The sequence below is a fragment of the Tetrao urogallus genome (genome assembly GCF_951394365.1).
Source record: "Tetrao urogallus genome assembly, chromosome: 7".
NCBI lineage: Eukaryota > Metazoa > Chordata > Aves > Galliformes > Phasianidae > Tetrao > Tetrao urogallus.
The window spans coordinates 45128732-45156219 of NC_136820.1; the positions used below are offsets into that span (position 1 = coordinate 45128732).

The 27488-nt window shown below is 44.4% G+C and overlaps 1 protein-coding gene across 2 annotated transcripts in view; it reads left to right on the forward strand.

Moving 5' to 3' along the window:
• PRKAG2 (protein kinase AMP-activated non-catalytic subunit gamma 2) overlaps positions 1–27488 on the forward strand; it is a gene marked incomplete at both ends in the record, with an annotated part of 186445 nt that overhangs the window by 73039 nt on the left and 85918 nt on the right. The window contains one exon of one of the 2 annotated variants that reach the window (XM_079538076.1): positions 22563–22668. The exons of the other annotated variant lie outside the window; for it this stretch is intronic. Within the exon in view, the coding sequence (XP_079394202.1) occupies positions 22563–22668 (106 nt within the window). Of the gene's footprint in view, positions 1–22562; positions 22669–27488 lie in introns of those variants that run through there. 2 annotated transcript variants of the gene reach the window in all.

Consider the following 27488-nt stretch of genomic DNA (forward strand, 5'->3'; position numbering starts at 1 on the left):
GATCAGCGTTTCATACCAGGTGCTTTCACATAGTTCAGCTCGCTAATGGCAAGGCTCGTGCAGACACATGTGCCTCACTGTCACATTAAAGCAGGTTTTTTTCACACTGTGCTTAACACTGGTTAGTGATGAATTGCACTCTTAGGATTTACATATTTGATTGATTTGTCTTTAATTGTATTTAACAAAACCTTTTCAGGACTTCACAAAATGTATGAAAGTTAACATTTCTGTTGCATTGCTTAGTTTTTCACAGACCAAACTTTTACATCCTGCTACTTTGCAAAGACAGAATAACCCTATGTATTATGAAGCACTAGCTTAATTGGTTAAGTCCCACTCAAAACAGAGTCTCTGTATCCTTCCCACCATTTTCTGAGTGACAGGAGTTCTCAGTGACTCCTCAGCTCAGAGACCTCAGATCTGTGCAGATGCTGTGCTGCAGAGCTCTAAGAGCTAACGCAACACATGGCTACATGTTTCCCAAGGTATTTGAATGCTTCTGTGATCAAAATTGTCACATCCTTTGTGATTAAAATCCCATTTTCTCAAGCAGCTTGGGATAGCTGTGTTAAAAGTGAATGGGGCTTAGGCTGCTTTATTTCTTTGGAAAATGACAGCGTGCTGAAATCACATGGGCTTGCTGTTCTTGCCTGCCCTTGCAGCCGATCAGCTCTTGGCACTGTGTTAGCACTATTAAAATGAAAATTACTTGCATGCTGGGCTGCATTAGCAGGAGCATTGTCAGCTGGCTGATGGAGGTGATTCCCTTTTGCTTAATGCTGCAGTGCTGGCTCCAGCACTTGGCTCCACTGTATGAGAGACAGGGATGTACTGGAGTGAGCCCAGTGAAGGACACTGGGTTGGTTGGGGGCTGGAGCACAGGGCTAAGGAGAAAAAGAAGACATTTTCTTTTCATTAGTTAACTAATGAGAGGCTATGGAGATGGCAGAGCTGGGCATCTCAGGAGCTCACAATGAAGGGACAGGAGGCAGCTGCAGGCAGACATTAAGAAAAATGTTCTGGGGGGGGGTGGGTGACATAGCATCAAAGCAGGGGACCATAGAGATGCCTTACAGCAAATCTGCACTTTATCCAGGCAATCCACAATTGAAAAAAGCACCGGGCTGAAGTCCACAAGGTTAGTAAGGATTTTTTCCCCAGCTTTACCTGAGTTGTATCCATTCTGCACCCCTTTTGCCTGTCATCTTGGAGCAGTATGTGTGGGAAGTGTATGCCATCTCTGCTGTAAATAACATCCCCCATCTTTCCTCTGCCTTGTTCAAAACACACACTAACCTGTTACTCTGCGTATTCCTTGTTTTTCTTGGAAGCAACCTCTTCCTAGCTTGTTTTCATTTCAAAGACTGTGTGTAGCATTTGCAGTGTTTTCTTTCCCGTGTAGCTGTTCTTTTCCCAGTGAAGGTATTTTGCCATTCGAAGATACACAGTTTACATGAACTGTTTGGGTAGGGCAAAGTTAAACCAAAAAGTGATCTGCAGACATGAGTTAAAACATTTTCCAGTTTGATGTAAGGGGTTTAATGCAGTTTTTAATATTTTATTTTGTGTTTTGTTGATAGCCTAAAGCTCACCTTTTGGGTCTTTTCCTTTTGATTTACCCCAGTTCAGCATCCAGCCATAACCCCTTGCCCTGACCTCAAAATCTATTTGCCTCGAAAGGAAAGATGCCTTCCAGCAAAATGGATGCGAGGACGCTGCATTATTGGCTCACAGGACAAGGAATGGTTTTAAGCTCAAGGAGGGGAGATCTAGATTGGATGTCAGAGGGAAGTTCTTTACAGAGAGAATGGTGAGGTGCTGGAACAGCTGCCCAGAGAGGCTGTGGATGCCCCGTCCCTGGAGGTGTTCAAGGCCAGGTTGGATGGGGCGCTGGGCAGCCTGATCTAGCATTAAATATGGAGGTTGGTGGCCCTGCATGTGGTGGGGGGTTGGAACTTGGTGATCCTTGGTGTCCCTTCCAACCCAAGCCGTTCTATGACAAACAGGGCCCCGTGCTCCAAAGCATTACTGAGTCTTGGCTGTTTAAGCTCTGCTAGCTGTGAGTGCACACCCTGAAAGAGAATGCATCTGGTCTCTGGGTGAGTTTGCACGAGTAGGTATAAAGCTCAGAGAAACAAGAAATGGCACACGTTTTCTCTCAGTAGTGCAAACTATGGTGATCTGAAGAAAATGTGGGAGGATGATCTGCACTGCAAGGAAACACAATTCAAATTTCATTTTTCTGTGGTTTTGCATGAGTTTTTGCTTCGGAAACAGTATGTTCTCACATCAGAAACAAGACATACAAATAAAAGAGGAGAGCATTCTTTCACTGAGTGAAAACTAGGCAGCTATCCCTGTAGACATATTAACGTCAAGTACAGTGAACATTTTATTAAAAGCACATGGTTGTAGGAAATTTAAGTTATTAGAAATCGAACTTTCTACCAAGGGCTGAACGCTGTCTCTGAAAGGCAGCAGGGCATTTTCCAGACCTGTTTCCCCTTCCAAAAATACCAAGGTGATAGCAGTAATCACAACACATCAGTGGTGCTGCCAATTTTGCCAGCAAAGGAAATCAATTAAAAGGTTTCCGTTGACCTAAAGCTTTGGGCTGTGATGGACAGAATCAAAACATAAATTAGCTCAGGATTAAAGGTTGTTTAACGAATGCTGTATCTAAAATTACACAGCTTTCCAACACCTTGAAGCTGGTGGTCAGATTTGCGTAAAGGTGAACTTGTACTGTATTTGAGGAAGGAAGTATTTTTCAACATAAAACGCTCATTTTCTGCTTTCTCATCGTAAATAATTTTTCTGCTTTGGACATTCAGTGCTATTAACTGTGGTGCCCCACAAAATCCATAAGGTGGAGTCCTGGTGCTCCAGTAATAAAGGGCCAGATAGGTGGTGGTGGTGATTTTTTTTTTTTTTCAGAAGAATGCGAGAAGCAAAAAGGAAAGGCTGCCAGATATTGTATTTGTCCTATTAATTTATATTTTCAGAGAACATTTTGTGGTAAGAATATGCTCGCTGTAAGAAAAGGTTATAACTATACTGGTTTCTACCCATAGATGGAGCCAGCAGCTTTCATTTCCCATAGGCCATCCAGCTGGGCAACCTTGTAGGCCTCCTCACAGTAGCAGATCTGTACTGAATCTTTTCTTCAAACTTCCAATTGCAATTCATGTCTGCCAGATTGTGCTCCGTATTCCTGATGTTTAGGTAATAATTTCCAGTGAAGCAGCAGTTTTTCAGTTTGACACAGGCATGGGATGCCAGGCACAGGCATCTTGTGTACTATTGGATCAAGCTGTTTGCCTACTGCTGCTCTTAACCTTCCCATGCTGTACAGGTTGGTCTGTCCTCCCTCATACCAGCTTCTGGAATCTACATCTGGATTTCTAATCAACAAATTCATCCCATAGTCTCCCACTCTTCAGAGCAGAGCAGGACAACCCCTCCACTTGGTGGCAGCGCTGGGCTGATGCACGCAGGGCATGGTTGGCCCTGCTGGCAGCTGATTCAGATCCAACTGTTGTCAACCAGAACTCTGATTTCTGGTTGTGACTCTGCCCTTAAATCTGACTAGATGGTGCAAGGGATGGGGTGTGGAAGGATGGGGCTGCTTGGCTGCAGTTCACCTTGGGATGCTGGCAAAGGCTTTTCCTACTTCATCCCATAAAACCTAGGGAAGGTACAGAGCCATTTCTGTCTTCCTCCACTTCCCAGTACTGCTGTGCAAGTACATCTAACTGTGATTGCTCTAGCTTGCTTTGCCCACCAAGTCAGACAGAAGGCTTAACACTATTCATTTCAATCTTATCTACACTGGAAAAATGACTTTCTGCAGACAACATGTGTCAGCAGCATGGCTGCATTTGAACTGCTGCCACATGGAGCTTTGCATGGCCACGGACCAGCCATGTTCAGCCCTGGTTCCTCTGCCAGTTACTGACATCAGCTGTCAGCAGCAGCTGATTTTTCTGGTTAGAATGTGCCCGTGGTGATTGGCTTTACTTAATTTGGAGGGATCTCTCAATGCATTTCCCATTTCACCTTTGTTTCCCATGGTCAATGTTATTTGTAGTTTGCATATATGGAGTACAGCCAGCGTACTTTTGTATACTTTACCAATCTTTCTAGGAAATAAGAGTTTCTCAGGCTATCTTCAAACTGCTAGTGATTCAGATGCAATGATGCAAAAAAGGGGGTAAGTTTTCAGTCTCTGACATTCATCAGTGTTATGGGATGGACGTGGGATCAGAGTCATTCTCACTTTCAGTCTTTCCTGGGATTTGGACTATGGAACGTGCTATAAATGATTGCTTTTGCTAACTAACCAAGGTATTATTTCTTGTAATGTATAGATGAGAAGACAGTGACCTTAGTTCTATATTGACTCTTGTGGAGACTCTTACTGGCATGCAGGGGAAAGAGAAATCCTCACTCGGTAAAATGATGCTCTCCCTATTTATTTGTATATCAAATGTACAAATAGAAAATACACACTTTGAACACCCGAGAGGTTGATGAACCCTGGTGCTCTTTCCCTGCCAGTCTCTTTCAAGTCCTTGTGAAAGAGAGGTCTGCAGGGCAGTGCTCACATGCAAGCGACTTTGTTTCCCCATTGGCAGTAAAGCTAATGAGAGAGTTTCAAAGTCTCAAAGTATCTAATGACAGCAAAGTATTTGGAAATAAAGTGCGACTTGGTTTGGTTTGGGTTTTTTCTTTTTGAAAATATTTGCAGTTTGAAAATCCAGGAAAACAAGTATGGGGAGCTTTTCAAACATATGGGGATTTAATTTACATAGAGATCAACCATTTCAGAATTTGGTTCCTAGGCAAATACTTGGTTTTAAGTAATAAAGAAGGCGTGTTTATTTTAGTAGCTTTGTTCACATCCTTAGTATTAAGTGCACTGCTTCACCTGAAGCTTAGTGAATGCTAGTCATGATCTCATGGAAGCTGCATTGTGTGTTCAATCTCTTTTGAAATGCGGTCTGAGTCTGAGTGTTATCATTCTCTTAAAGTATTAGAGCCAAACTTGATGTATATCATAGGTTCACAGAGTCCTTTCTTCTTAGATAAAAGCCATGGAAAATGCCTCAAAAAATGATGAATAAAGATGATGTTTTGTTGTGGAATACTGAAACCCCAAAAAACAAAAAGCATAAAACCGTGACATAAATGTTGAATCAGTCAGTTTTCTGATCTGGAAAAATATGGAATGAAAGAACCCAATCGCAGGGCAGAAAAAATACATTGTTTGGGGAATATAATGTGTGTTGTATAGGAAGCATAGAGAAACCCCAGACTCAGTCCAGCAACCTGCAGTTTATCACCACATCTGGTTCTGGATGAATAACCTGGGAAGATGAGGTAGGACTTTTGATTGTGCAATGCCTTTAAGGACCTTCTTAATCTTGCATAGTAGCCCAGTGGCATGAGAATGACCTCTGACATTTGGTGTTGGCTGGCAACCATCAGTCATTTTCTAATGTGCCCTTGGTGAAGGTGGTGAAGGAGACTTTAATACAGCAAGATGCACGACTTCACAGGCTGAGAGCTGTGGACACTCAGTTTGACTGCTGGTACAATGAATGTCAGTTATACATTTTCTATGGACTTTCAGGGAAGATGTTTCTCCGATTTCTAGTAGGCTGCTTGCATGAGAAGTAGGCATGGGCAGACACTACAGACTGGCAGCTGAGCTGGTACAAACCACCATGTCAGCTCCCAGCACTCGCTTCAGCAGAAGTGAATTGGGCAAGGTGAGGCTGTAGCACCCATTTTAACTTGGTCAGGAGTTGGAGCACTGTAGAGCAGCTTGTGTAGTTGTTCTGCAGCTATGGAGTTGTTGGCCCATTTCGTGTAGACAGAAAAATGAAATGCATGTTGGTTGTCGCTGGGACGAGAGGATGTGGAGAAGCACAGAAGTTTTCTTTCAGTATAAAGCTCTGAATTTTTTTTCCCTATCACCACACTAAGTCAAATGTCAGAATGGATTAGGAGACCTAGAGTAAAGTCGTGTTGTACTTGCAAGTTTACAGAGGTGAAAACGCCGCAGAAATTGTCTAGTACCAAAGTTAAGTTAATGCCACTGATCTAATTCATTTCTCTGTGTGTCTGTGTAATGGAGGTAAGTCCTCCCATGCTGCTTATTATTTGACTAAAGTAAGCTTACATATTTGCTTTTGTCAAAGCAGAGAGCAATGGTGCCACTTATAAAAATTAATTAATAGCCTAAATTGATTTAACCAATTTGGATTTTATTATTCTTAAAATAATCAACATGTCAGCTGGAGGAGGCTAGAAGACTTGTTCTTAAAATAAAAAGAGGACAGGCAAGGTCTAGCCATGTCAGAATATGAGCTTGGGTCTTCTCATTGAATCTATGAATGGGTCCCAGCTGTCAGGACCTTTGAAGAAGTTTGTTTGACTCATGTATTCTCTAAGCAGGATAATGTCTGTACTGGAGCCAGTAACCATTGCTGTGGGTGCTCTGATAACCCAGCACAACTTCTGGCAGTTTTCCCTGGCACAGTGTGGGACAGACATAGTGAATTAAGGGCACCACTGTGCAGAGGACCCAGGACCTCCTTTCAGGTCCAGAAAAGTGTTTTAATAGTCATAGGGGTGCATGTGCACATCAGTTGGAGCTGCGTGCACCATCTGAGGGTTGTCAGGATGGAGTTTATCCATCACTCAGAAGCTCTATCAGTGGATTTCCAGCCAGGATATGCAAAGTGAGTGTCTGTGGGTGTTCTACAAAGTGCACAGGATGGGACAACAAGATGAGAATTAATTATAGCCTCATTTATAACTGTGATAAGCAAAAAACTATCTTGTTGTAATTTAGAGAGCAGTGTCCTGCAGAGTGACCTTTCTGAAGGGAAGTATTGAGTCTGTAGTTACCTGCACACTATGAGCAACAATCCGTAATTCATATTCTCTGCTGGTTACTTTTGCTTTGGTCCACTTTCAGTATGCTGGAATGCCCAGCAAACAGCACCCCTACAGAGCACTGCTGGAAAGGTTCACATGTCAAAAACTGTCTTATGGCAATCATAGAAACACAGAGCCAGCAGGGTGCTCTGGGATGGGCCAGCAGGCTGGCGGCCCTCCCCTCCCAACAGAGAACAGAGTGTTTGCTGAAATCTAAATAGGATCTTTCTGAGACTGAATGTAAGTGCAGCTCTGAGAGCCCCATGGAGGCGTGTGGTACAGCACTGTGGTGACAAGTGTGTGTGTCAGCATCAGCTGTATCTCCCTGGAGCTCATACCCAACCATGAAACGTAGGTGCCCTTCTGTGGGCATCCTGCTGCTCCTCTGCTGTACTGAGAGCCGGGATTGCTTCGCATACCTGTGGGTGCTTTGCTTTAGGTGTAGCTAAGGGCCCTTTTTTATGCTTATTTTTGCTTTGCTTCTAACCCCATTCAAAGAGTGAGGGATAAAAGCAGCCCTCCATCCAAGATGTGTAGCAGTAGTAATTTCTGGAGTTGTTCAGGGAACCAAGTTTTCATAGTCTCAGGAGGGTTTGTCATTGCCAACAGTGGGGTCAGAACGTAGCTCTCAGTATGAAGGACATTTCATGGTGCTGACATTGTGGCACAATTAATTGCTTCTTGGGAAGCCATATGAAGGTAAGCCATTCATTCATCACATGTTGTTTAACGACTGGCATTATTTGGGAAGCCTGAGCATCTCATTTCAGGGTGACTGAATATTTCTGCTTAACCACCTGCATGTGTTGGGCAGAAGGTTTGGTGTCAGATTTGTTTGCTTACTCTCGGTATAAGGTTTCCATAGCTCATAATGTTCACGGTCTTACTGCAGATTGGCTTATTGAGGAGTGGATTGCACATAGCAGCCTGACTCATGACTCCAGCAGGACATTGCTGGTTGCAGCTATTTGGTCTTGTTTGCAGAGCCTCCATCTCCAACCCATGGAGGTTTCTGTCTCCAATTCCACCTAGCTGCCTCCATATCAGAGGCCAAATCTGTGTTTAATCCACGTTTTAACCCATGCCCAAAATTCACATCTAAATGCTGCAAGGGCAGGACTTTTGGATCATACAATTGTAGAAGGGACCTCTGAAGGCCATTTAGTCCAACTCCCCTGCAATGAGCAGGGACCCTATGGCTAGATCAAGCTGCCTGGGGCTTGATTCAGCCTCACTTTGAAAGTCTCCAGGGACAGGGCATCAACCACAACACTAGGTAATCTGTTCCAGTGCCTCACCACCTTCACTGGGAAAGATTTTTTCCTTATATCTAACTTAAATCTACCCCCCTTCAGCTTGAATCTACCCTCCCTGAGCTTGAATGATGGATGATGGGGAAAGAATCACACATGAATATGTAGTACTGAAATGAGAGCATCTACACGTGGCAAATAATACCCATGCAAAGCACCTGCTGCCTTGAGTTTGCTGCAGAAAGGGTGCACAGGGCTGCATTAGGCACATAGGTGCAAAGAGGAACAGTTTGAAACTGAAAGAGGGAAAATTTAGGTTAGATGCTAGGAAGAAATTCTTTATTCAGAGGGTGGTGAGGCACTGGCACAGCTGCTCAGAGAGCAGGCACAGCTGTGGATGCCCCATCCCTGCAGGTGCTCAATGCTGAGTTGGATGGGGCGCTGGGCAGCCTGAGCTGCTGGGAGGTATGGGGTGCCATCGGATGGGCCTTGAGGTCCAATGCAAACCATTCTGTTATTCTATGGTAGCAGCTGCCTTACTGCAAAGGATTTTTCAAAGGCAAAAATCACAAAGAGCACGTAGCAAGGTAATAGCAATGGTGTTTTGGCTCAGCAGTGCATGGGGCCTTCTTTCAGCTGCACATGGTGCCAGTGCAGCTCTGGCCTAAACTTGTTTGGGAAAATGAACTTCAAAAAGGGTTCAACATAAGCGCTTAGATGAGCAGTTAGCTGATTTTTTTTCATCTTTTACAAGAAAGCATTTCTCCTTCCTTGAAGCTGTGTAAAATGTGGTTTCTATCCCCGTGCATGTTGAATTCTGCTATATTGTGCGTTTGACAATCTCCAGACTTGGCTGTCTGAAGTTAACAGTGTAATTCTTTGCTGAGGCACCCATGCTAGGAAGTTGATTCACTTGAAAGAAAGAAAGAAAGAGAGAGAGAGAGAGAAAGAAAGAGAGAGGGAAAGAGAGAAAGAGAGAAAGGAGGGAGGGAGGGAACAACAGAACTTTTTAAATTCAATAAAGCAAACATGGAGAGGAGATATTTTGCATAATTTCACTGTTATTTGCTCATCACTTGTATGAAGGTCATGAGCAGTAAGGAACAGTTTCCTGTGCAAGCACTTAAGCATTGGTCTAAATCCATCAGAGCCAAAGGAAAGCCCTACTTCCTTTACAGTCAAAGGCACTCTGACAAAAGCCTCGTTAACAACCATTCCCACCTTAAAAACATAAATAGTAATAATGAGGCTTAGCACCTACCTGGCATCTTCTATGTTCACTGGCAGAAAGCTTTCAAGCAAATGGTGGCAATTAGTGCAAACCAGTTTGTACAGCTGTCCAGATTGCGTTCAGTCAGAAGCTCAGTCTGCAGAAAAATACACGACTTATCAGCAGGTTCTTGCTAATGCTCAGCAATGACAGGCAGAGATCAGTGCTCTGAGTTCAGAGAAATGACCAAAGCCGGGGCTATGGGGTAACAGCTCAGGGCTCTGTTGCACTGGTTAGGAATATTTTTCTTTTTTCCCTGGTTTCTTTTGTGGTTGAAACAAAGACTAAGAAAGAAACTGAGGTTTAGCATTCTTAATTTCATCAACGTATGTGATTAATAGTCATCACAGAATCAGAATCACAGAAACACCAAGGTTGGAAAAGACCTTCAAGATCATCCAGTCCAACCATCCACCTATCACCAATAGTTCTCACTAAGCCATGTCCCGCAACACAACATCCAAATGTTCCTTGAGCATCCTATTCCTATTCCCTAGTGATGGGCCATAATTCCTACATGTTTGTTTAACCACAGTTATTTATGCTCCCCTATTATTATCTGGACCATAGGGATGAAGAATGTGTAAAAATCATCAAAGTATGAAAATGCAAAAAAAAAAAGTCAGGTTGTCACACTTTTGCAAGTTATGCCGAGCATCTCCATGTGCCACAGTAACATGTATCATCAATAAGATGATCTGGATGAGAGGATTGAGTACACTCTCAGTGGATTTGCAGATGACACCAAGCTGGGAGGAAGTGTTGGTCTGCCTGAGGGTGAGATGGCCCTACAGAGCCATCTGGGCAGGCTGATCAATGCACTGAGGCCAGCAGTGAGAGCTTAGCATGACCAAGTGTCAGGTCCTGCACTTTGGCCACAGCAATCCCATGCAGTGCTACAGGCTTGGGGCAGAGTGGCTGCAAGTCTGCGTGGAGGAGAAGGACCTGGGGGTATTAGTTAATAGCTGGCTGAACTGCTGTTAATTAATAGCGGTGTGCAAGAAGGCCAACAGCATCCTGGCAAGGATCAGAGATAGGGCAGCCAGCAGGAGCAGGAGGTGATCATCCCTCTGTACCGGCACTGGTGAGGCTGCACCTCGAGTGCTGTGTTCAGTGTTGGGCCCCTCACTACGAGAAGAAGACATTGTGGCCATTCTGGGAGTGCAGTTTAGGGTAAAGCACCTTGTTATGTATGGCTGTAGCAGGAGGTGCAGGCGGTCAGAGTGGTTGCAGGCACCTGGGAGATCCTGAAAAGCTTCTTCTGTGGCACCAGGGGCAGTACGTTAGAGCACGGGGTTGCGTAAATTCTTGGGAAAGTGGCCCTGGGTCAGCTCTTACTCCATCTGCAGTTTCTTGGCATGGGATTTATTATTAAGGCAAATTACTGCAATTAAATCGCTTTAAAGTCAAACATGAAATGCTTGTGAAGGCAGCACAAGAGACAGAGGCACCAAACAAGCCTGCTCCAGCAGCGATCATTCTTTCCGCTGTGTGTTGCTGTGGCTTTGTCCTTTCCAATTTTAAAGTTTGAAAATAAGCAAGGTGATATTTATAGGGACGTGTAGGCATCACTCAGAAGGAGTTAAACTATTGAGGCTGCATGTCTTGACTTAGAAAGCATGCTCTGGTATCATGGGTGCTGCCAGCTGCTTGCATATTTGAATCCAGAAAAGTTATTAAGTAAATAAAACAAACTGCACTATGGAAGTGCCCAAGCAGCATGTCATTTCCTTGGGAAAATAACCCCACAGGGTGCTGAGACCTGCTGCAGCAGAGCATGAGGATAACTCCATCATTCCTCACATAGGAAACATCAGGGACCAGACTGGAAAATGATCTGCAGAGGATTTTTTGATTCTCTGTCAGCTAGCTGCCAGGATGAGCGGCTTTGTGATTTTGTACTTGCATTTCGGTTCTGTTTCTGTTCTGCCCTAAGCCCTCTCTCAAATCCTTCCAAATTCTTTACCATAAAAGATTATAAAACACTGCAGCACTCCACTAAATGGCATCGAGACTTTTTGTGCACACTGTATATTTGGAGCAAGACAGCAGTAAAGAGAAAAAGTGAGAAAAATTTACTTCCCCTTGGGGTAGCTGGATTTTTGCCATCAGCGAAACCTGGAATCCACCCACTGTAATGAACAAATTAGCAGGTTCTTGGTAGTGCTCTTTCTCCCAAGGCTGTATGGGTACCCAACATAATGATCTACTGCAAGCACTCTGAAAAGCAATGTTAAACGTCGCTGCTCTGGAGGTCATGGAGAGATGGCTGTGGGAGCCTCGGCAATGACTGCAAAGCATACGGTGCTGTCACTGGGACACACTAAAGAAGGAGCCAAGTCTTAATCACATAAACAGATTCTCATATACTGTCCCCGTGCTATTTTGTAAAGTGCTTATATAACTGAAAAGATTAACCTTAGAGAAAGAAGGATAGAAAAATATTTTTATGACTTCTTATTTATGGCTTTACTACGGTTGAGGAATTAGTTCGTATTTTACAAAGCCAAGAACTGGAGGAGGAGAGAGGAGCAGAGCTCTGAATAAGGGCAGATATTTGCACGGCTATCAGAATATTAAAGAAAACCCCAAATCCTGAGGAGTTATTGCTGTCAAATGCAGACATGCAAGCAAATCCTAGAGTGGAGCAGAGCTCAGTATCCAAGCAACGTCAACAATTTTTTGCTAAACTCCTGCTGACGGCTCTTGCCACTTTATGGTCACATTAAAAAAGAAAATGCCTGACATCACTGAAATTCTTAGAAATTAATTTCTCATCCATCCAACAGATGCGAGGCTCGGCAGCACAGAGCACATGCGCGTCTTGCAAAAAGTCAGAGTCAGGCAGGGGAAGAAAAGCCTTTGGTGAATGTGAGGCTGGGAAGGAGTTGCTTTGTTTCTCTGTGCCTGAGGCACTTTGTTTCTCAATTCCTGGTCCTCTCCCTTGGAGACAAGGGATGACTCTGTCTCTGGTCATGCAGCAGCTCAGGAACAGAAAGGAGAATAAAACTGGAGTCTCTGAACTCATCTCTCAGTCCCATTTCAGTATTCCTTGCTCACCTCCTCTGCCCTCTCTGCCAGTATTTTATTATGACTGGAAACAGCCTACCTGGTTTACAGGAATATGTTGCTTGGAGCCATAATTTCTTTTCCTGTCTGTTAGCACAGAGGTTCTAATATAATTTTGCTCCAGTTGCATGCAAATAATATGACTATCAGACATGCCAGGCCTTATTGCTAGTTACAAAGACCATGGCAGGGAGTTGTGGTTTGGTTTTGCTTTTTTTTTTCCGCACCTGTATTAATTAATAATAACAACAAAAGCATTCAGTCTGGTAGGGTTTTCCAGGCTTTTTTAAGGTAAGCTGGACTCTGAGAGCCAGGACCAGAGCAGCCTGCACCATGCTGGACTATGGATGCGTGGTGCTTTCAGGGCAGAGCAGGAAATGCAACAACAGGGTTTTGTGTTGTTGTAGGTAACCAGATCTTTGTAACCATAACGTTGAGTCTCTCCTTTGATTCCCAACTTGGAATTTAACCCGATTAATTATGTTTGGGCTACTTTATAGAGTGCTTTCTGCTTTAAGCACTCAAGTCACTGCACAAAGTCGGTCCCTGGACAAGATTTGGGAATCTGATGGCACTATACAATGAGTTCTGGTCATCTGTGGTACTACTTTAGATCATTTTCAACAGAGCTTTACAAGGTAAAAAAAGGAGTATAATTGGCCTAAAGCACTGCTAAGCTAATTCACTATTTAATGAGATTTCACAGTTCCAGAAGTTTCTTTTCTAAAGCATTGGTCTGGGAACTGAGTCAAGCTGGGGTCAGCCCAAGCACTGGTACCTGCCCTCTGACTCACGAGGGCGTCTTAAAATCTAATACCCAAGGAAGAATTACACAAGGAGTTACTGTTGCTTCTTGCCGTTCCATCTCTGGGATGCTCTCCCAAGGACATGGTCCATGGCTTTTTCTTTCTCTCTATTGGGAATATTGGGAATGTTTGTTGAAAGGTTTCATACTTTCTTTTTCTCCTCCTGCCAGGTACTGCCTGTGCAGAGTGTCAGGCTTGGATTTTCCAGCAGTATTTACTTACTACCACATAGCTTCTAAGTTTCCAGCCCTCCTGTCATTTAGGCAAAAAGAAGAACTCAGAACTCCTTCTCTAGTTCGTGTCTGCATTGGTCCTGGCCAGCCCACTGAGATTTTTCACACAATCCTAAATATAGCATCTCTGAACTTGACACTGCTTGGTCTTTCCACTTGCAAAGTAAATAAATATGGAGCTTTTTACGATCCAAGACATCCCATGCTGTTCCTTCACTCACTTCCATCACAGGAGTGGCTCCAGCAGTCACAGCAGCTTATAAACTGGATGCCGTGGGTGCATTGGGTGCTTTTTCCAAGTTATGTCTCTGCAAATTGCACAGATCAGTAGAATTATCAAGAAATTTGGGTTTGGGTTGTTTCTTGCTCATTGCAGACATCAAATCCATGCCAGCTTTCCATTATACACACACTATCTCAGGCTTTTTTCCTTCTGTACCATGGCAGACTGCTGAGCTCCCTAGATTGCCATGTCAGTAAGCTGCAGGGTCTGTCTTTCTCACTGTGCTTTCATCTCTCTTGAATTCAGTGAAGTTTCTTTTGCCAACAAAGTTGCTGTGTTTTTCATGGGTGTAAAAATTAAAATTAAAAATAAAAATAATAAAAAAACCCACCATAAAACTGGAAAGAAAAAGCAGAAAGATGTTGAATGATTTATGTTCCAGGTCTCATGCATGTGATTATGAGCACTTCCTCTTCCATACTTCCATCTGCTTAGGCAGATCTTCAGTAATCTAGGCCACTAATTGCAATAATCTCTTTGGAACTTGGGGATGTGAGACATCTCACACTGCAGTTCCAGGCAATATGTTATGTTCTTGCACAGGAAGGGGCAGAGCCACCATACCCAGCACACCTCCATCACCTTCTATTCCTTTCCAGCCTGATGCCAGCCTGCTGTGGGACTTTGGGAAAGTTGCTCCCTGCTGTGCAAAGGTGCAAAATACGGTGCTCACCTCATCCTGCTGGGGATCCAAAGGTGCTTTGAGAGGTGGTCTTAGTAGTGGTGTTCCCTGGTGTAAGATCAATAAATATACAGATGTTGTAAAGTATTGGATGATCAGTAAGTATACAGAGAAGTTAGGCTAGTCAGATTATCATGTTGGAAAAGATAATCAGAGATAAATGGAAAGTGCTCACTGGTGTTGTAGGCTCACAAGACACTTCACAAGGAAAAATCTCCAGAGAGAGATCCTTCCTCAGTGGCAGTCAGCCCTTAAATGGGGTCTAGAAGAGGTGCAGCCACCCTTTCTGGTCACACAGCTGAATTGCTTTCGCCTGTGCTCCTATATCTCACTCAGTACTTGCTTCAGGTGATCAAGCAGTGATCCAACAGTTCCCCTACACCTAAGATGTAGTCTCAGGACGTTAACAGGGCCAGTTTGCCAGCTGTTCAGTTAGTCTTGATGTTGAAGCATGCAATGCGCTTGGTTTTATTCTCTTATTTACAAATAATGATGCTTTGGAATCATTAATTTGTAAAAAAATGTCGGGGTAGGAAAACTAGGGGTAGAAATGTGAAAATAGATCTTTGGATTTTGTGCAGTTGTTGGTTTTTTAAAGCCACTTGTATTATTTGTTAATCAGCAAATGAAGATCTGATCTATCTGTTTGGGATGGCTTAAACATGCAGACTGAGGGAGCTGGTGCCACGCAGGGGTGGACTTCAGTGCTGTCCCTGCCTGCACGTGGTGGATTCCTCTTTCTATTCTAATCCCCTGGCTGGAGCCCAAGCAATCCCTCTGCAATGACAATGCAGGGTTGGATGATCCGTTAGGAATTTCACCTCCTGGCGTTCTGCCTGCGTTTAGTTCACGAGACTGGGATTCATGCCAGCGTGATGTCCTTAGTGGTTCACTGAAGTACACACTTGGTAGCTATGCAGTAAGGAGATGAAACCCTTCCTGTAGGTACCCCAGCTGGTCACTGGGATTTTGTGAGCACTGAGTTTGAGTTTAGTGAGTAATTCAGATCGCCTCTGCTTTAAAGCTGTAAGACCCTCTTATTCTGTTGACAAAACTGGGTTGTCAGTAGTTCAGTGTCAACAGAAAATGTCCATTCTGCATGAATACCATAGTAGAGGAACCTGAGCATGGTCCTCAGGCTCTTGTGCACCAGGATAGCAGCTAAGAAAAACAGAAGAAGCAGGCTTTGGGAACTGCTTTGCTCCCCTCAGGCTGGAGGTTGGGAACTCTTCAGGAAGGTTTGTCCCACCAGGATTTGCTGCATTTTCCTTTTCAAGGTGTGGTCCAACTTTCTTTGTAGTCATCATTGTCCATGTTGTCTCATGTGTCTACTGGGATGCTGTTCACTGTCTCTATTTTTGCGTTTATCATTTATATAGTCTCTATTATATTTACTGTGACAGAGGAGTGGGTCATCTGTGGGATGACTGTCAGCCCAAAATTACACTGTCTGCATTTTTTATTGTTAGGGAACACTTAAAATTATTTTCAACTTAAAATAGTAGATAACAGTAATACCAAGCCAGTGAAAGAGTCTGTCTGTCATCTTATTTTATGTGTAAGTAAATTTCTTGGCTTTTGCTGTCAGATTTGTCTGCTTATTGTGGGGACCAGAGGGATACAGAATTTGAAATGTCTTGGAAATCTCATCTCCCTGTCTAGATTTTAGGATGAGGGTGTTGCTTCAAATGTGCGTGTTTGTTTCTGAGAGTTGTATTTTGTGACAACTGTGCCAGCACAAATGTTAAAACTGCAGTAAGATGTGTGTGAAGTTGTTCTCTCAGTGATGCTCTTACCAGCTTTTGAATTGCAAATGTTGGAGCTGTGGCTGTGCAGGGAAGGAGTGCCACCTGTGTCAGTGTAAGGCTGATGCTTGGAGATGTCTCCTAAGGTAAATTCAGTGCAGGGCTATGTTTCTGAGGAGCTGTGGTGCTCTGATTTTCAGCCTTTTGTATTTTGGGGCATTCATTTGAATATTGGTACACATTTCACTCTTGTGATGCTGGCCATCCCTAGTAAAGGTCCCTTCCAACCCAAACCATTCTATGATGCTGTGATTTATCCATTTGTTGTTCAATTTATGGCCTATTTAGTGCTGCCTGAAAGACCTTTTCTGTCATTTAAAGTGAAGGGAATATTTTGTTCAGCCCCACAATGCCCAGCACAACTTCAACGTCACTCATTCTGCTCCACTCCTGCATGAAGAGTGAGGAAGGGGGAAAGAAAAAGAGCAAGAAGAAGGCAAAGAAGAGATACGTCAAGTTCCAGTGAATCCCATCTCCTTCTCAAGGCTTTGTGGGTGGATGTGATTGATAGACTTAATGACAAGAAGAGACGAGAAAAGCACGAGTGGAAAAATACTTCTGTAGAACTTCATTGCCTCTACTGTTCTTATCTTGTACAAGTGAATGCTGAGATATTTTCCTTTTGTTGAGAACTTACTAAACTTTAGGATCTGCATTCATCGCACCAGACATCCTGTGCTTACTGGATCAAAGACTGTTTGGCTGTTTTGAGCATAGCCAGATAGTGGTGTGTAGTAAGAACAGCTTCATTTTTCACATCACAAACTGAAATCACCAGAAACGTGAGCACTGCAAACATAGCACCATGGTACATTAGAAGGATGGGGGAAATGGTAAAATTATCATTTGGATAGGATCACGTTCATCAGTCCCAAATTATTGCTCTTTTGGGGTAGGTGCTGAGCCTGAAATACAGTATTTGCATTTCTGGAATCAGCACTATGCCAACGCTCCCATCACCATTCCTCCTGCTCCTGCTGCTTTGTATTATAAGCTCTGGAAAGAAGGGTTAGAAAAGCACCACAAAGCTGCCAGCATGTAATTTATAAGTAATTTATCAGGCGATCTGGGGAATCCAGAATGCACCTTGAGGACTTTGAAAGAGAAGTAAAATTTCACTTTCAGATTTTTCAAAACCAATTTAGTTCCAGCCTGACAACTTCCGAGATTGAAATCTTTCTTAATGCACAGTGAAAACAACATGAAGTGTTGTAAAAAAAACAGGGATAAAGGCAAAAACTCATTACACTGAAACACTTGGTTATGATTATGGAAAGTAATTGAGCCCAGCTTGGAGTCATAAACTTGCAGTCCTTTTATGGGGTGTGAGCTGGACTTGGACCAGATGGAGAAAGTGCTAGTTTGTATTTCCCTTTGAAATGTGGCTGTATGGTCTGCTCAAATGGTGTGCAAATGTTCTTAGGCAAACATACATTTTATTATTGTGCATTGCATCACTTGCAGTCTTGAGCATCATTTTACATATGCATATACATAGCAGAAATATCTTTTACTCATTTCTCTATAAGTTGTTTTGAAATACTTTCCAAGATCACTATTCTGATGAAATACAGTTGCAGTTAAAACTATTCTGGTCTTCTGAGAATTGTGGCTGGGTACCAGTGGCAATAGCCAGTAATTACAGCTCTGCAAACATCTGCCTGTAGAACTGAGAAGAGAAATTCAGAAACATTCCCGTTTAGGGAAAATTTTAAGGAGAACAAGGCAGAGAAACTTGATGCACATAGAACTGCAAAATGTTGTGTTTTACTTTTCATAGAATCATAAAATCTCCTGGGTTGGAAGGGACCTCAAGGGTCGTCAAGTTCCAACCCCCTGCCACATGCAGGGCCGCCAACCTCCATATCTGATCCTACACCAGGCTGCCTAGACCCCCATCCAACCTGTCCTTGAACACCTCCAGGAATGGAGCATCCACAGCCTCTCTGGGCAGCCTGTGCCAGCACCTCACCACTCTCTTTTCTGAGGGTAGATCTGAACTTCCCTTGATTTCTATGAGCAAAGACAAAACCAGAGGGATTTTTGAACGTGGGAAGTTTCAGCAGCAAAGGGAAACGGCTGGGTTTGTTGACTTGCAGTTTGAAGCCTGCTGAAGCTTTAATTTCACTAAGGGGATACACTTTCTTTTTAGCCTTCTCATTTGGTAGCAGTGAAGATCTTTCATTTGGAGGCAGAAAATATTGCTTTTTTCTTCATTTTCACGCCGCAAAAACCCCTGATAAGACTCACTGGTTTCCACCACTTTCCCTATGCTCTGCTGCTGCATTTGTGCGTTGGGTCTCCATTAAAAAGGCAGGCAAGAAATGGTTCAGAATGTCAGCATTTAAAGTGTTTCTAGCACAGAATTTACATCTCTGGGAGAGGGCTGAATTAGTTTGTGTCTCAAGCCTCCAATGGGTGGTCAGACAGCACGTGCTGCTTGCTATGAGTTCATGCAGTGCCATCATGGAATACGGTTGGAAAACCATAAAACCATGACACCCCTGTTTCCTATCGGGGGGAGACCAAATCTTCAGAAATTCCAGTTGTACCTCATTGAACAAGTTTTCACGTTGTGTTTAGAGATAGAAAGGTTTTAGCTATGTTTGTGCCTGAAGAGTCTCATTAAATCATTTATCTGGCTGCTTTCCTCATGAGAGAAGGGAAACTGAAATGCAGGAAGCATCGAGCAGAGGGAGCATGGCCGTGGATGGGGCTTTGTTGGGTTGGATTGCAGATGACTCCTTTCCTTATGTGGCCTCATGCATTAGGGGAAAAATAGAAAAGGAGGTTTGTTTTTTCTACTTTATGTGCTCCAGCCTCTCTGTTAAAAAGGATACGTCTGGTTTAAGGGGGTGGAAGGCTGGGCTGAACAGTGGAGGACATTGCGTGGCAGGTTGCTGTGGCTGATGAGAGAAAGGTAAGAAGTGGTATAAGGGAGATCTGCAAGAGAAGTGGCTCTTTTTTTTTTAGCTCCAGAGCCTTTTTTTAAGGCTCTGTTGTAGACCTGACTGTGGGTGTCAAGGTAGACATGCCAGAGGAACTGATGATTTGTGGCAGAAGGGCAGCGGGTCAGCATGCAGATTGGTGAGGTCAACCCAGCTTAGTAGAAATGGGGAACTAGGAAGGGGCTGAGATATGGAGAGGGGAGAGGGGAAGCAGGAGGAATTAATGTGAGGGAAATCTGCTGTGAAAAGCTGATCCAGCATCTTGATCTGCAAGGACAGTCTGTTAGCACAGTGCTGCTTCAAGGCTGGATGTGGCTCTGGGCAGCCTGGTCTAATGGTTGGTGACCCTGCCCACAGCGTTGGAGTTGAAACTAGATGGTCTTTGAGATCCATTTCAACTCAGGTCATTCTATGATTGTGTGATTCACTTGGGTTGCTTGATGTTATAGAAGACCATTGGCAGTGGGAGACAAAATCATTATACTCAAAGCACTTTAGTGCATTTTTTTAACAAATTGCTCTTCAAGTTAAACACCGTTGTTTCATCTGCTGGTAACTGTGCAGAAGCATTAGGGTCTTGCTGCTTTCCTTAATAAGGGGGAATGAATCCTCCCAGTGCAATGGCCCTGTACAAAGAGGTCATCAGCTCCTCTTTAGCCTTGGCCTCTACTGAAAAGGAGGCTGTTTCTGCGCTGAAGCAATACCAATTTTTATCTCATTAAAAAGGGATTTAAATTTTTCGGTTTCCAATGACATTAAGTCCTTCTCAGCAGTCTTTTGGCTACTGAAGAGGAAGGAATGCTTTCTGAAGGAGGGGAAACTTGAGGTCCAGATTGTTTTGGTGTTGTGGGAGCATTACTTGTGTCTTTGGGCAAGGGAAAACTCAAAGAGAACTTGATAACTATCTTCAGACACGTAGATGGCTGTTCCAGAAGGGAACAATATGTTTTTCATGTGCACAGTGAACAACACAAGAAGCAGTGGGCTTGAACTGCAGCAAAGAAGATTCGGTTTTGCTGTAAGGGAGATGTTTTTCAAAGAGGAATGTCTGTGAAGGTCACAACTCTCATGGAAGGAGGTCGAGAACTGGCCCATGGCACATGTTTGGGGACAGCCAAAGCCTGCCCCGCTGGGTCTGCTTGCAGAGATAAATGTGGTGGCTTCACAAGGCCAGCAGAGTGCAAAGAGCTTGACACTTGCTGCAAGTATACAAATATATACATATTTAGGTAACAGTGAGTCATTCTTTCCCCAGTCCCTAAACACTTCTCATTGCTCCCCATGCTTCCCCTCTGCAGTGGGTGAACAGTGAGCCCCAGGGGAGGAGCTGCAGAAAGGGCTTCCTTAAAGCACTGAGGTGATGGGCTGTTTTATGCAAAGAACTGTTGAGAAGAATGGGGATCTTCACATGCAGAGCTGAAACACGTGGCCAGAGCCACAGAGATAGTGCTCAAATAGGAGGACAAGTCAGGAAGGGAAAGACTGGGAAAAGCCTTAAAATGATTTTTGTGATTCTTCACTTGGATATCAAAGAGAGCCTTACAAACAAGATGATTGACTTGTTGATAATTTCATCTGTTCTTTTGTTCGGTAGGTGGAAGGACAAAGGCGCCATCTGTACTGGCTTCTTCCATGTTCTCCACAGGGGAGATGGAGGGAATCCCTGGTGGCTGAGGGACCTGCTGGCATCTTTAGTGTCCCTCTGGGTCCCTGAAGTCCCGGGATGCCCCTGTGTGGATTCCTCAGTGGCAACAATATCCCTGAGAGACCACAGCTTGCAAGCAATCTGCATTGATGAAAGTCTTTTTCCCTGCTATTCCTGGCCACTTTATCTTCCTAAGGATATTAAGACCCATGAGCAATCATGGGCACAAAGAGAAAAGTATGTTTCTTCGTAGAAATAAAATGTGGTAAGGCCTTTAATTCTTCCTAGATATTAAAAAGATAAGACTCTATTAGTCTAGATTGGAAGTGTAGGATTTGATTTTTGAAAGATCTGAGCGTCAGGTTCCAGTGACGGCTGGAGGAAAGGCTGGCACTGAGACTTTGAGATAAAAGCTTTCTATTTAACACAACTTTTGCCATGATTATGATCTGATTTTTGGGTGGTGCTGTGTGGTGCCAGGTTTTGGACTCAGTGATCCTTATGGATCCCTTCCAACTCAAGATATTCTATGATTCTGTGATAACTGTTGCAAGGCTGGCTCCGGTAGTTGGATTATGACTTGGGTAATGCCTGCATCCCCTCCCACCTGCCCAAGCTCTAGCCCACACTGCTCATCCCTTCCCTAAAAACCAGCACAATACAAGCAGGCACAAAGCTTACCATAATACACATCTGCCTGTAGGGAAGAACAACAGCCCAAGGAGTGCTTGTCTCATTGGAAAGGCCACAAAGCAGATTTGTGCTGCACATTTGTGCCGGCTGTCTCGGGCGCTTTTTTGCTTTGCAAATTTGAATAGGGCAACCTATGCCAAGCATATAGACATGCATAGCACAAGGAGGGCTTGTCGCTGGAGAAAGTCCAGCCTGTAGCTTTGGAAACAGTTTCAGTTCTTGTTATGAATTGGCAGATGCTTGTTTCCATTCAGCCATTCGTCATTTGCTGCGGAGGGCTGGGCACGTCTGAGCTCATCAACAGGCAGCAGGGCCAGGCTGTCCCTGCGAAGACCTCGCGCTCATGAATCAAAATAGTTGGGTGATGTCATGGCACGGTGCGAGCGTGCCCGGGTCGCCTGGTGCCAGGAATTGTCTGTACAGGGGTGGTTTCCTTTTACAGCCTTTTAAAGAGTCATCATGCTGCGCTGCACATGACTATCCCCTTCAAGAGGGCTCGTGGTGCCTCTGCACGGTTAGTGGTTTTTAAACAGGGGAGCTTACCGGGCACTCACTGACCCTTTCTGCATGAGTGGATCTGCTGGGAAATGTTCCACTCCCTGAGGTTTCTGACAGCCGTGGGCTCACTTTGATCCCATCCCACTACTCACAGCTGCTTCCTGCACGCCGGAATTACAAACCTGCCAGGTTGGGCATCCTGCTGGGGACCCTCTCCCTACCAAGACCACTTCCAAGTGCCTGGGGGCTGGATTTCCAGCAAGCTGCCCTCTTTTCCTGACTGCACGGTCCTCCTGGAGTTTTATCTTCTTGCCCGTTCTGTGTGGGTGCAGGTGACACGTTTCTGCCCCTTGTGCCTCCTTTGGATTACAACTGTGATTTCTTTTTGCGACGGGGCATGACCGACAGCTGCTGCTGCACGGCTGTATGCTGCAGCTCATGAAGCGTTTCGGGAGCTTCAGGGGGAGCAAGAAGAGGAAGGAGCAGTACAAAAATGTGGAGAGACGCTGGTCTGACCCTCATGGCCTCTTAGGTAGGGATAAGCAATGCTTCCCATCAGGATGTGGGGATGTTGGTCCTTGTGTGTGGGGGTATCGGGTAATTGAGCAACAATTTTGTGGTTCCTAATTCCACTGACTGAACTGTGCAGCTGTTGCAGGGGGTTATATGCATGTTATTTTGCACCAGGGGTGGACGCCTGAGCTGACACTTCTAACACACAGAATTTACCTATAGGAAAAGACCAATACGACAGCTTTACAGCAAACCTTACAAAATCCATTCAAAAGAGACTGTGAATAATGTGCTTTTCACTGGAAAACAGTGACTAACTGCTGAGTTAGGGCCAACACTGTACATTCAAAGATGGATTTTAAGTAAAAAAGAAATGCATATCAATCTAAGTTACTTGTTTAAAATAAGTTTATCTTATTTTAAATAACTTATAAATAAGTTACTTGTTTAAAAACGTATCTTTCTGATATCACCGTCTGCTGTGTACTTGTGTTTGAGATGCACTTCCATGAATCAAAAACTTTTCCTGGGCACGGAGAGGTAACTGCAGTGCAGGGGCTGAGCTGGGGAACATCATACTTTTGCTGGGACACAACAGGATCTGGATTAGTAAAGGGCAGTGGAGAAATGGTGATGTTCAATGTATTTCCTATATTGATTAATGGTAGCTGATTCACGGCGCTGTGGTTCCCCGAAGACCATGAGTTCTGCTTGAAAGTTTCTGCCCTGTGAACAAGAGGTTTAAAAATGAGTTACAGTGTCAGCAGCACCAGGCAGAGATTAGAGAGACAGACTCATTCAGCAAGTCTGCAAGGCTCCTGAGTCACTCTGGAGTCACTACACTAAATCCAGCAACCAGTGCTGGACCGTATGGGTGGTGTAGAGAGGTGCATACAGATGTAGTGACTAGGAGATAGTATTGATGGTTGGAGTGGCTGCCCACCCAGAGAGCTGGTTTTTCTATCATTTGATGTTTTGTGATTTATCTAATGGCTAACCATGATGTATGTAAGATGTCCTACTAAATGCTTCTCTTTTTCTCCTGTTTTGAGCAACTAAATTTTTAAATCTAAGGTATACTGTGTCTTGTTCTGTGTTGACCTAAAGCAACTTGAGGGTTTCTGTTGGCACCTTGAGCTTCCCTTCTTCTCGTGTTTCACCACTGGGATAGGAATAGCCATCTGCAAAAGGATTCCCTGCAAGGAGCAATGGTCACAGCTGCAGGTCTGCTTCCTGCAGTCAAAACCTGTTGCTTCTCCTCCTCCATAGACAATAGTCCATCCTGTCCCAAGAACGCTGTCTGTGTGAAACTGCAATGTCTGTGACAGCTCTAAAAAAATAGGTGGAAGGCATAATGTTCACTGCACACCATTTGCACTACTCATCCTCACTGCTCTTGCACAGTGAGGCCTGGTCAGCTCTGCCCCCCGTGTTCGCAAATGGAAACCCCACAGGGTCTGGACTCCTTTTTGGGAACCAGGTTAACACTTACAAATGATTAATGTTTTTTACCCCAAATGGCCTTAATTATTTGCAGGAAAATGTCACAAAGAAAAGCTTTGTGTTATTTACTAGTTTTAATATGTAGCTTGCTGCTATTACACCTTGCAGAATGCTTTCTGAGCAGCTTTTCAGGGGACTGTAGCAGACCCAGCAGAATTTCCTCCTCCCCACTGTTGTCTGTAGGGCAGGATGGCTGTTGGCTGCTGCAGGGCGGTGTGCTGTAATGGATAGGCTCCCTGGCATTTCTGAAGGGGAGAGTTTTCTGACCCCAGTGAGGCTCATTGCTCTGCCCTTTAAAGGACACCATCCATTCCACAACAGATTGAATAACACATGCAAAAGGTGCAGTGTTGAAAGCATTTCTTCCTTGTGTCCATCACGGAAACCCCTTCGCCTCACAGGCAGCTGCAGTGACGCCAGAGCTGCTACATGCAATGGTGTTGTGCCTCAAACTCCCTTTGGATGCTTTTGGCCTCACTGAGCTGCCCAGGAGCTGCTCAGCCTGCGCCTTGCCTCTCTCAAGATGTGTAGATTTGCACTGTAGAAGATGGAGATGAGGCCCACTGAGCCTGTGCCAAGGCTTGAGGCACAGGGCTCCTTTCCTATCATGTGTGCTGGACAGGTATTTGGGTCCAAATTAGAGCTAAATTAAGTGTTAACTTGCTGAAATCAGTCTCAGGCCCCATACATACAAGTGCAAATGTGCATCCCTGCTACCCCGCTCTGTCTGTCTCAGTGAGAAGGGCTGGAGCGCATCCCCAAGTTGCTGTGGGTTAGAACAACTTTAAAGCAGCTCTGAGGCTCAGCCCATGTGGAAATGTCTTCTCCTCTAGGTCCGAAATCACAGAATCATTTAGGTTGGAAAAGGCCATCAAGATCACCAAGTCCAGTCATGAACCTGACCTATCTGATCCCATCACTAAACCGTGGTCCCTAGTGCCACATCCATGCATCTTTCAAATACCTCCACCGATGGAGACTCCACCACCTCCCTGGTACTGACTGTGAATGAGAGCAGATGCGACATTAACCCTTGCTGAATGCCTGCCCACCCTCTCCATGAAGAAATTCTTCCCAATATCCAATCCAAACCACCCTTGGTGCAGCTTGGGCCCATTTCCTCGGCCACTCAGCAGTGCTGTAAAAGAACTGGATAAAAACCTAAAATCGTGCTTCTCTTTAGAAGCAGCTAAAACCATCAGGCATGAGAAACTGAGACTGCTTTGCTTTGTTAATGATTTTCTCTCCTGGTTTTCATGCTCTGTTGAGCTGACAGGGATTTTAGATAATGTGCAGCCCTGGCTGATCAGTGCCGATTAATCTTGTACTGCAGAGAGCTCCAGGATGTGGAAGCTGTGAAATTTCTGTGGTTGATTGTCAGGAAGAAGAAAAGCAGTGACAAAGCGTGGTGAAATGCCTGAGACCTTATTTTTAATACCAGTTTCTGCCCCCCTACAGTCTCTGTGCTGCTGCTTTCTGTAAATACTCATTCTGAAGCATTTGTGTCTGCAAGACCAGCGGAGCCAAGCTCCCTTTGGGCAGCCTGGCTTAAAATCTGTAGCTGGTTTTGGCAGAGAGCTCCTGTTTTGGGAGTATCTGTGGCTGTGGTCCTTATTGGTGCAGGGCTTTGTCTCCCACACACAGATCCATACATACTTTGTTTCTTTCCTGTCTTAGGTATATTTTAATTCTGCTGCAATTCAAATGGCATCATTCTCTCTGAAGGAGAGAAATTAACAGCAAAGGTTGGGATTAATGCTGCGTAGAACTGCAGAATGCAAGTGTGAGAGGAAAGGAGATTCACTGAGGTGGAAGAGGAGAAATTGAGATAGAAGGCAGCCTGGTACTGACTGTGAGTGAGAGCAGATGCAACATTAACCCTTGCTGAAAGCAGATGATATCTATAGGTACATGAGTCTGGAAAACCATCTTAATTACTTTGCAATATAATAATTTATCTTATTTTTATGAGAAAAGAAAATAATGCAAATAGAACTTGCATGTATGATGTCACAGCTTAGCAAATGCAGCCTGAAGTGTCTGCATGCCAAATGGGGCAGGAGCTCTATTTACATCCCCAAATCACAGAATCACAGAATTGCAGGGCTTGGAGAGGACCTCAAGAGATCAAGTCCAGCCCCCACTGAAGCAGATTCCCTGCTGTAGTTTGCACAGGTAGGCGTCCAGACAGATCTTGAATATCTCCAGAGAAGGAGAATGCACAGCAGTTACTGATTTCCACACATGATCAAAATTGCACTCTCATCCTTTCTGCCTCCATTGGGAGAACTATGGTGCTCTTTTGCCTCTGCCTACTTTTACTTTGCTATTCATGGCTCTGACTCTCAGAAGAATAACTACACGAGAAGCTGTTATCCTAGACTGACTTCTGCTGCAATTACAGTTGCAGGAGTGCAATTTAAAAGATGCTGCTAAGGCAGTTTGTTTGCTGGGCTTATGGGATCAGCAGGTCCCTGGAATTGCTGGGATTTGGCTGTTCTCCACTTTCAACTTTATTCTTGTCCAACCTAAAAGCAGCTCAAGGACTCAGAGATGCCCTGAGAGGTGTGATTTAACACCACAAAATTGTTGGAGCTGTTTTATTGTCATTTCATGTCATGTCAGATTCATGCTGAAAGGTGAAGGCTTAGGTCTTGAGAGCAAGACACTGCTCCAGGAGCAATCTTTGTGCAGGTGGCAGGAATTGGCTGGGCTGGAAAGGTCACGCAGCCGTGCTTGGCTCAGGAACACAGCCCAGCACACTGGCACTGAGGAGTTCCCTTCTTAGCTTGTCCTTTCTCTGCTCCTCCTTGGATAAAGTTAGGGTGACTTAACTTGAAGAGAGATGATAGGATTAGCTGATATTAACTAACAACATCCTGTTGATTCTTCAGAGTTTGTTCCAGGCATCGGAAAACAGCTGTTTCCCCAGGCTGTGTTCTCAGCAGGGGAACAAGGGGCCTTTTGAAACGCTCAGAACTACAGTAGCTGGATTGTTCAACAGACGCTGCCCGTCTGGCCCTGTGGCTTTATTTCAGTCCATACAAGATCCATCATGAAGCATAAGGGACTCCCGGGACAAGTCCTGCCTCTCTGGTGATGTTGCTGGGAGGAGTGGAGGACATGTGAGGTCTCTGCTGCTTTCTGCTGGCATCACGCTGTTGTGGCTTGGAGCATCACAGGCAGTGGGAGGAAGATGTAATGAATCACAGAACCATAGAATATCCCAAGTTGGAAGGGAACAATAAGGACCACCAAGACCAGCTCCTGGCTCCAAGCAGGAGCACCCAAAACTCAAACCCTATGTCTGAGAGTGTTGTCCAAATGCTTCTTGAA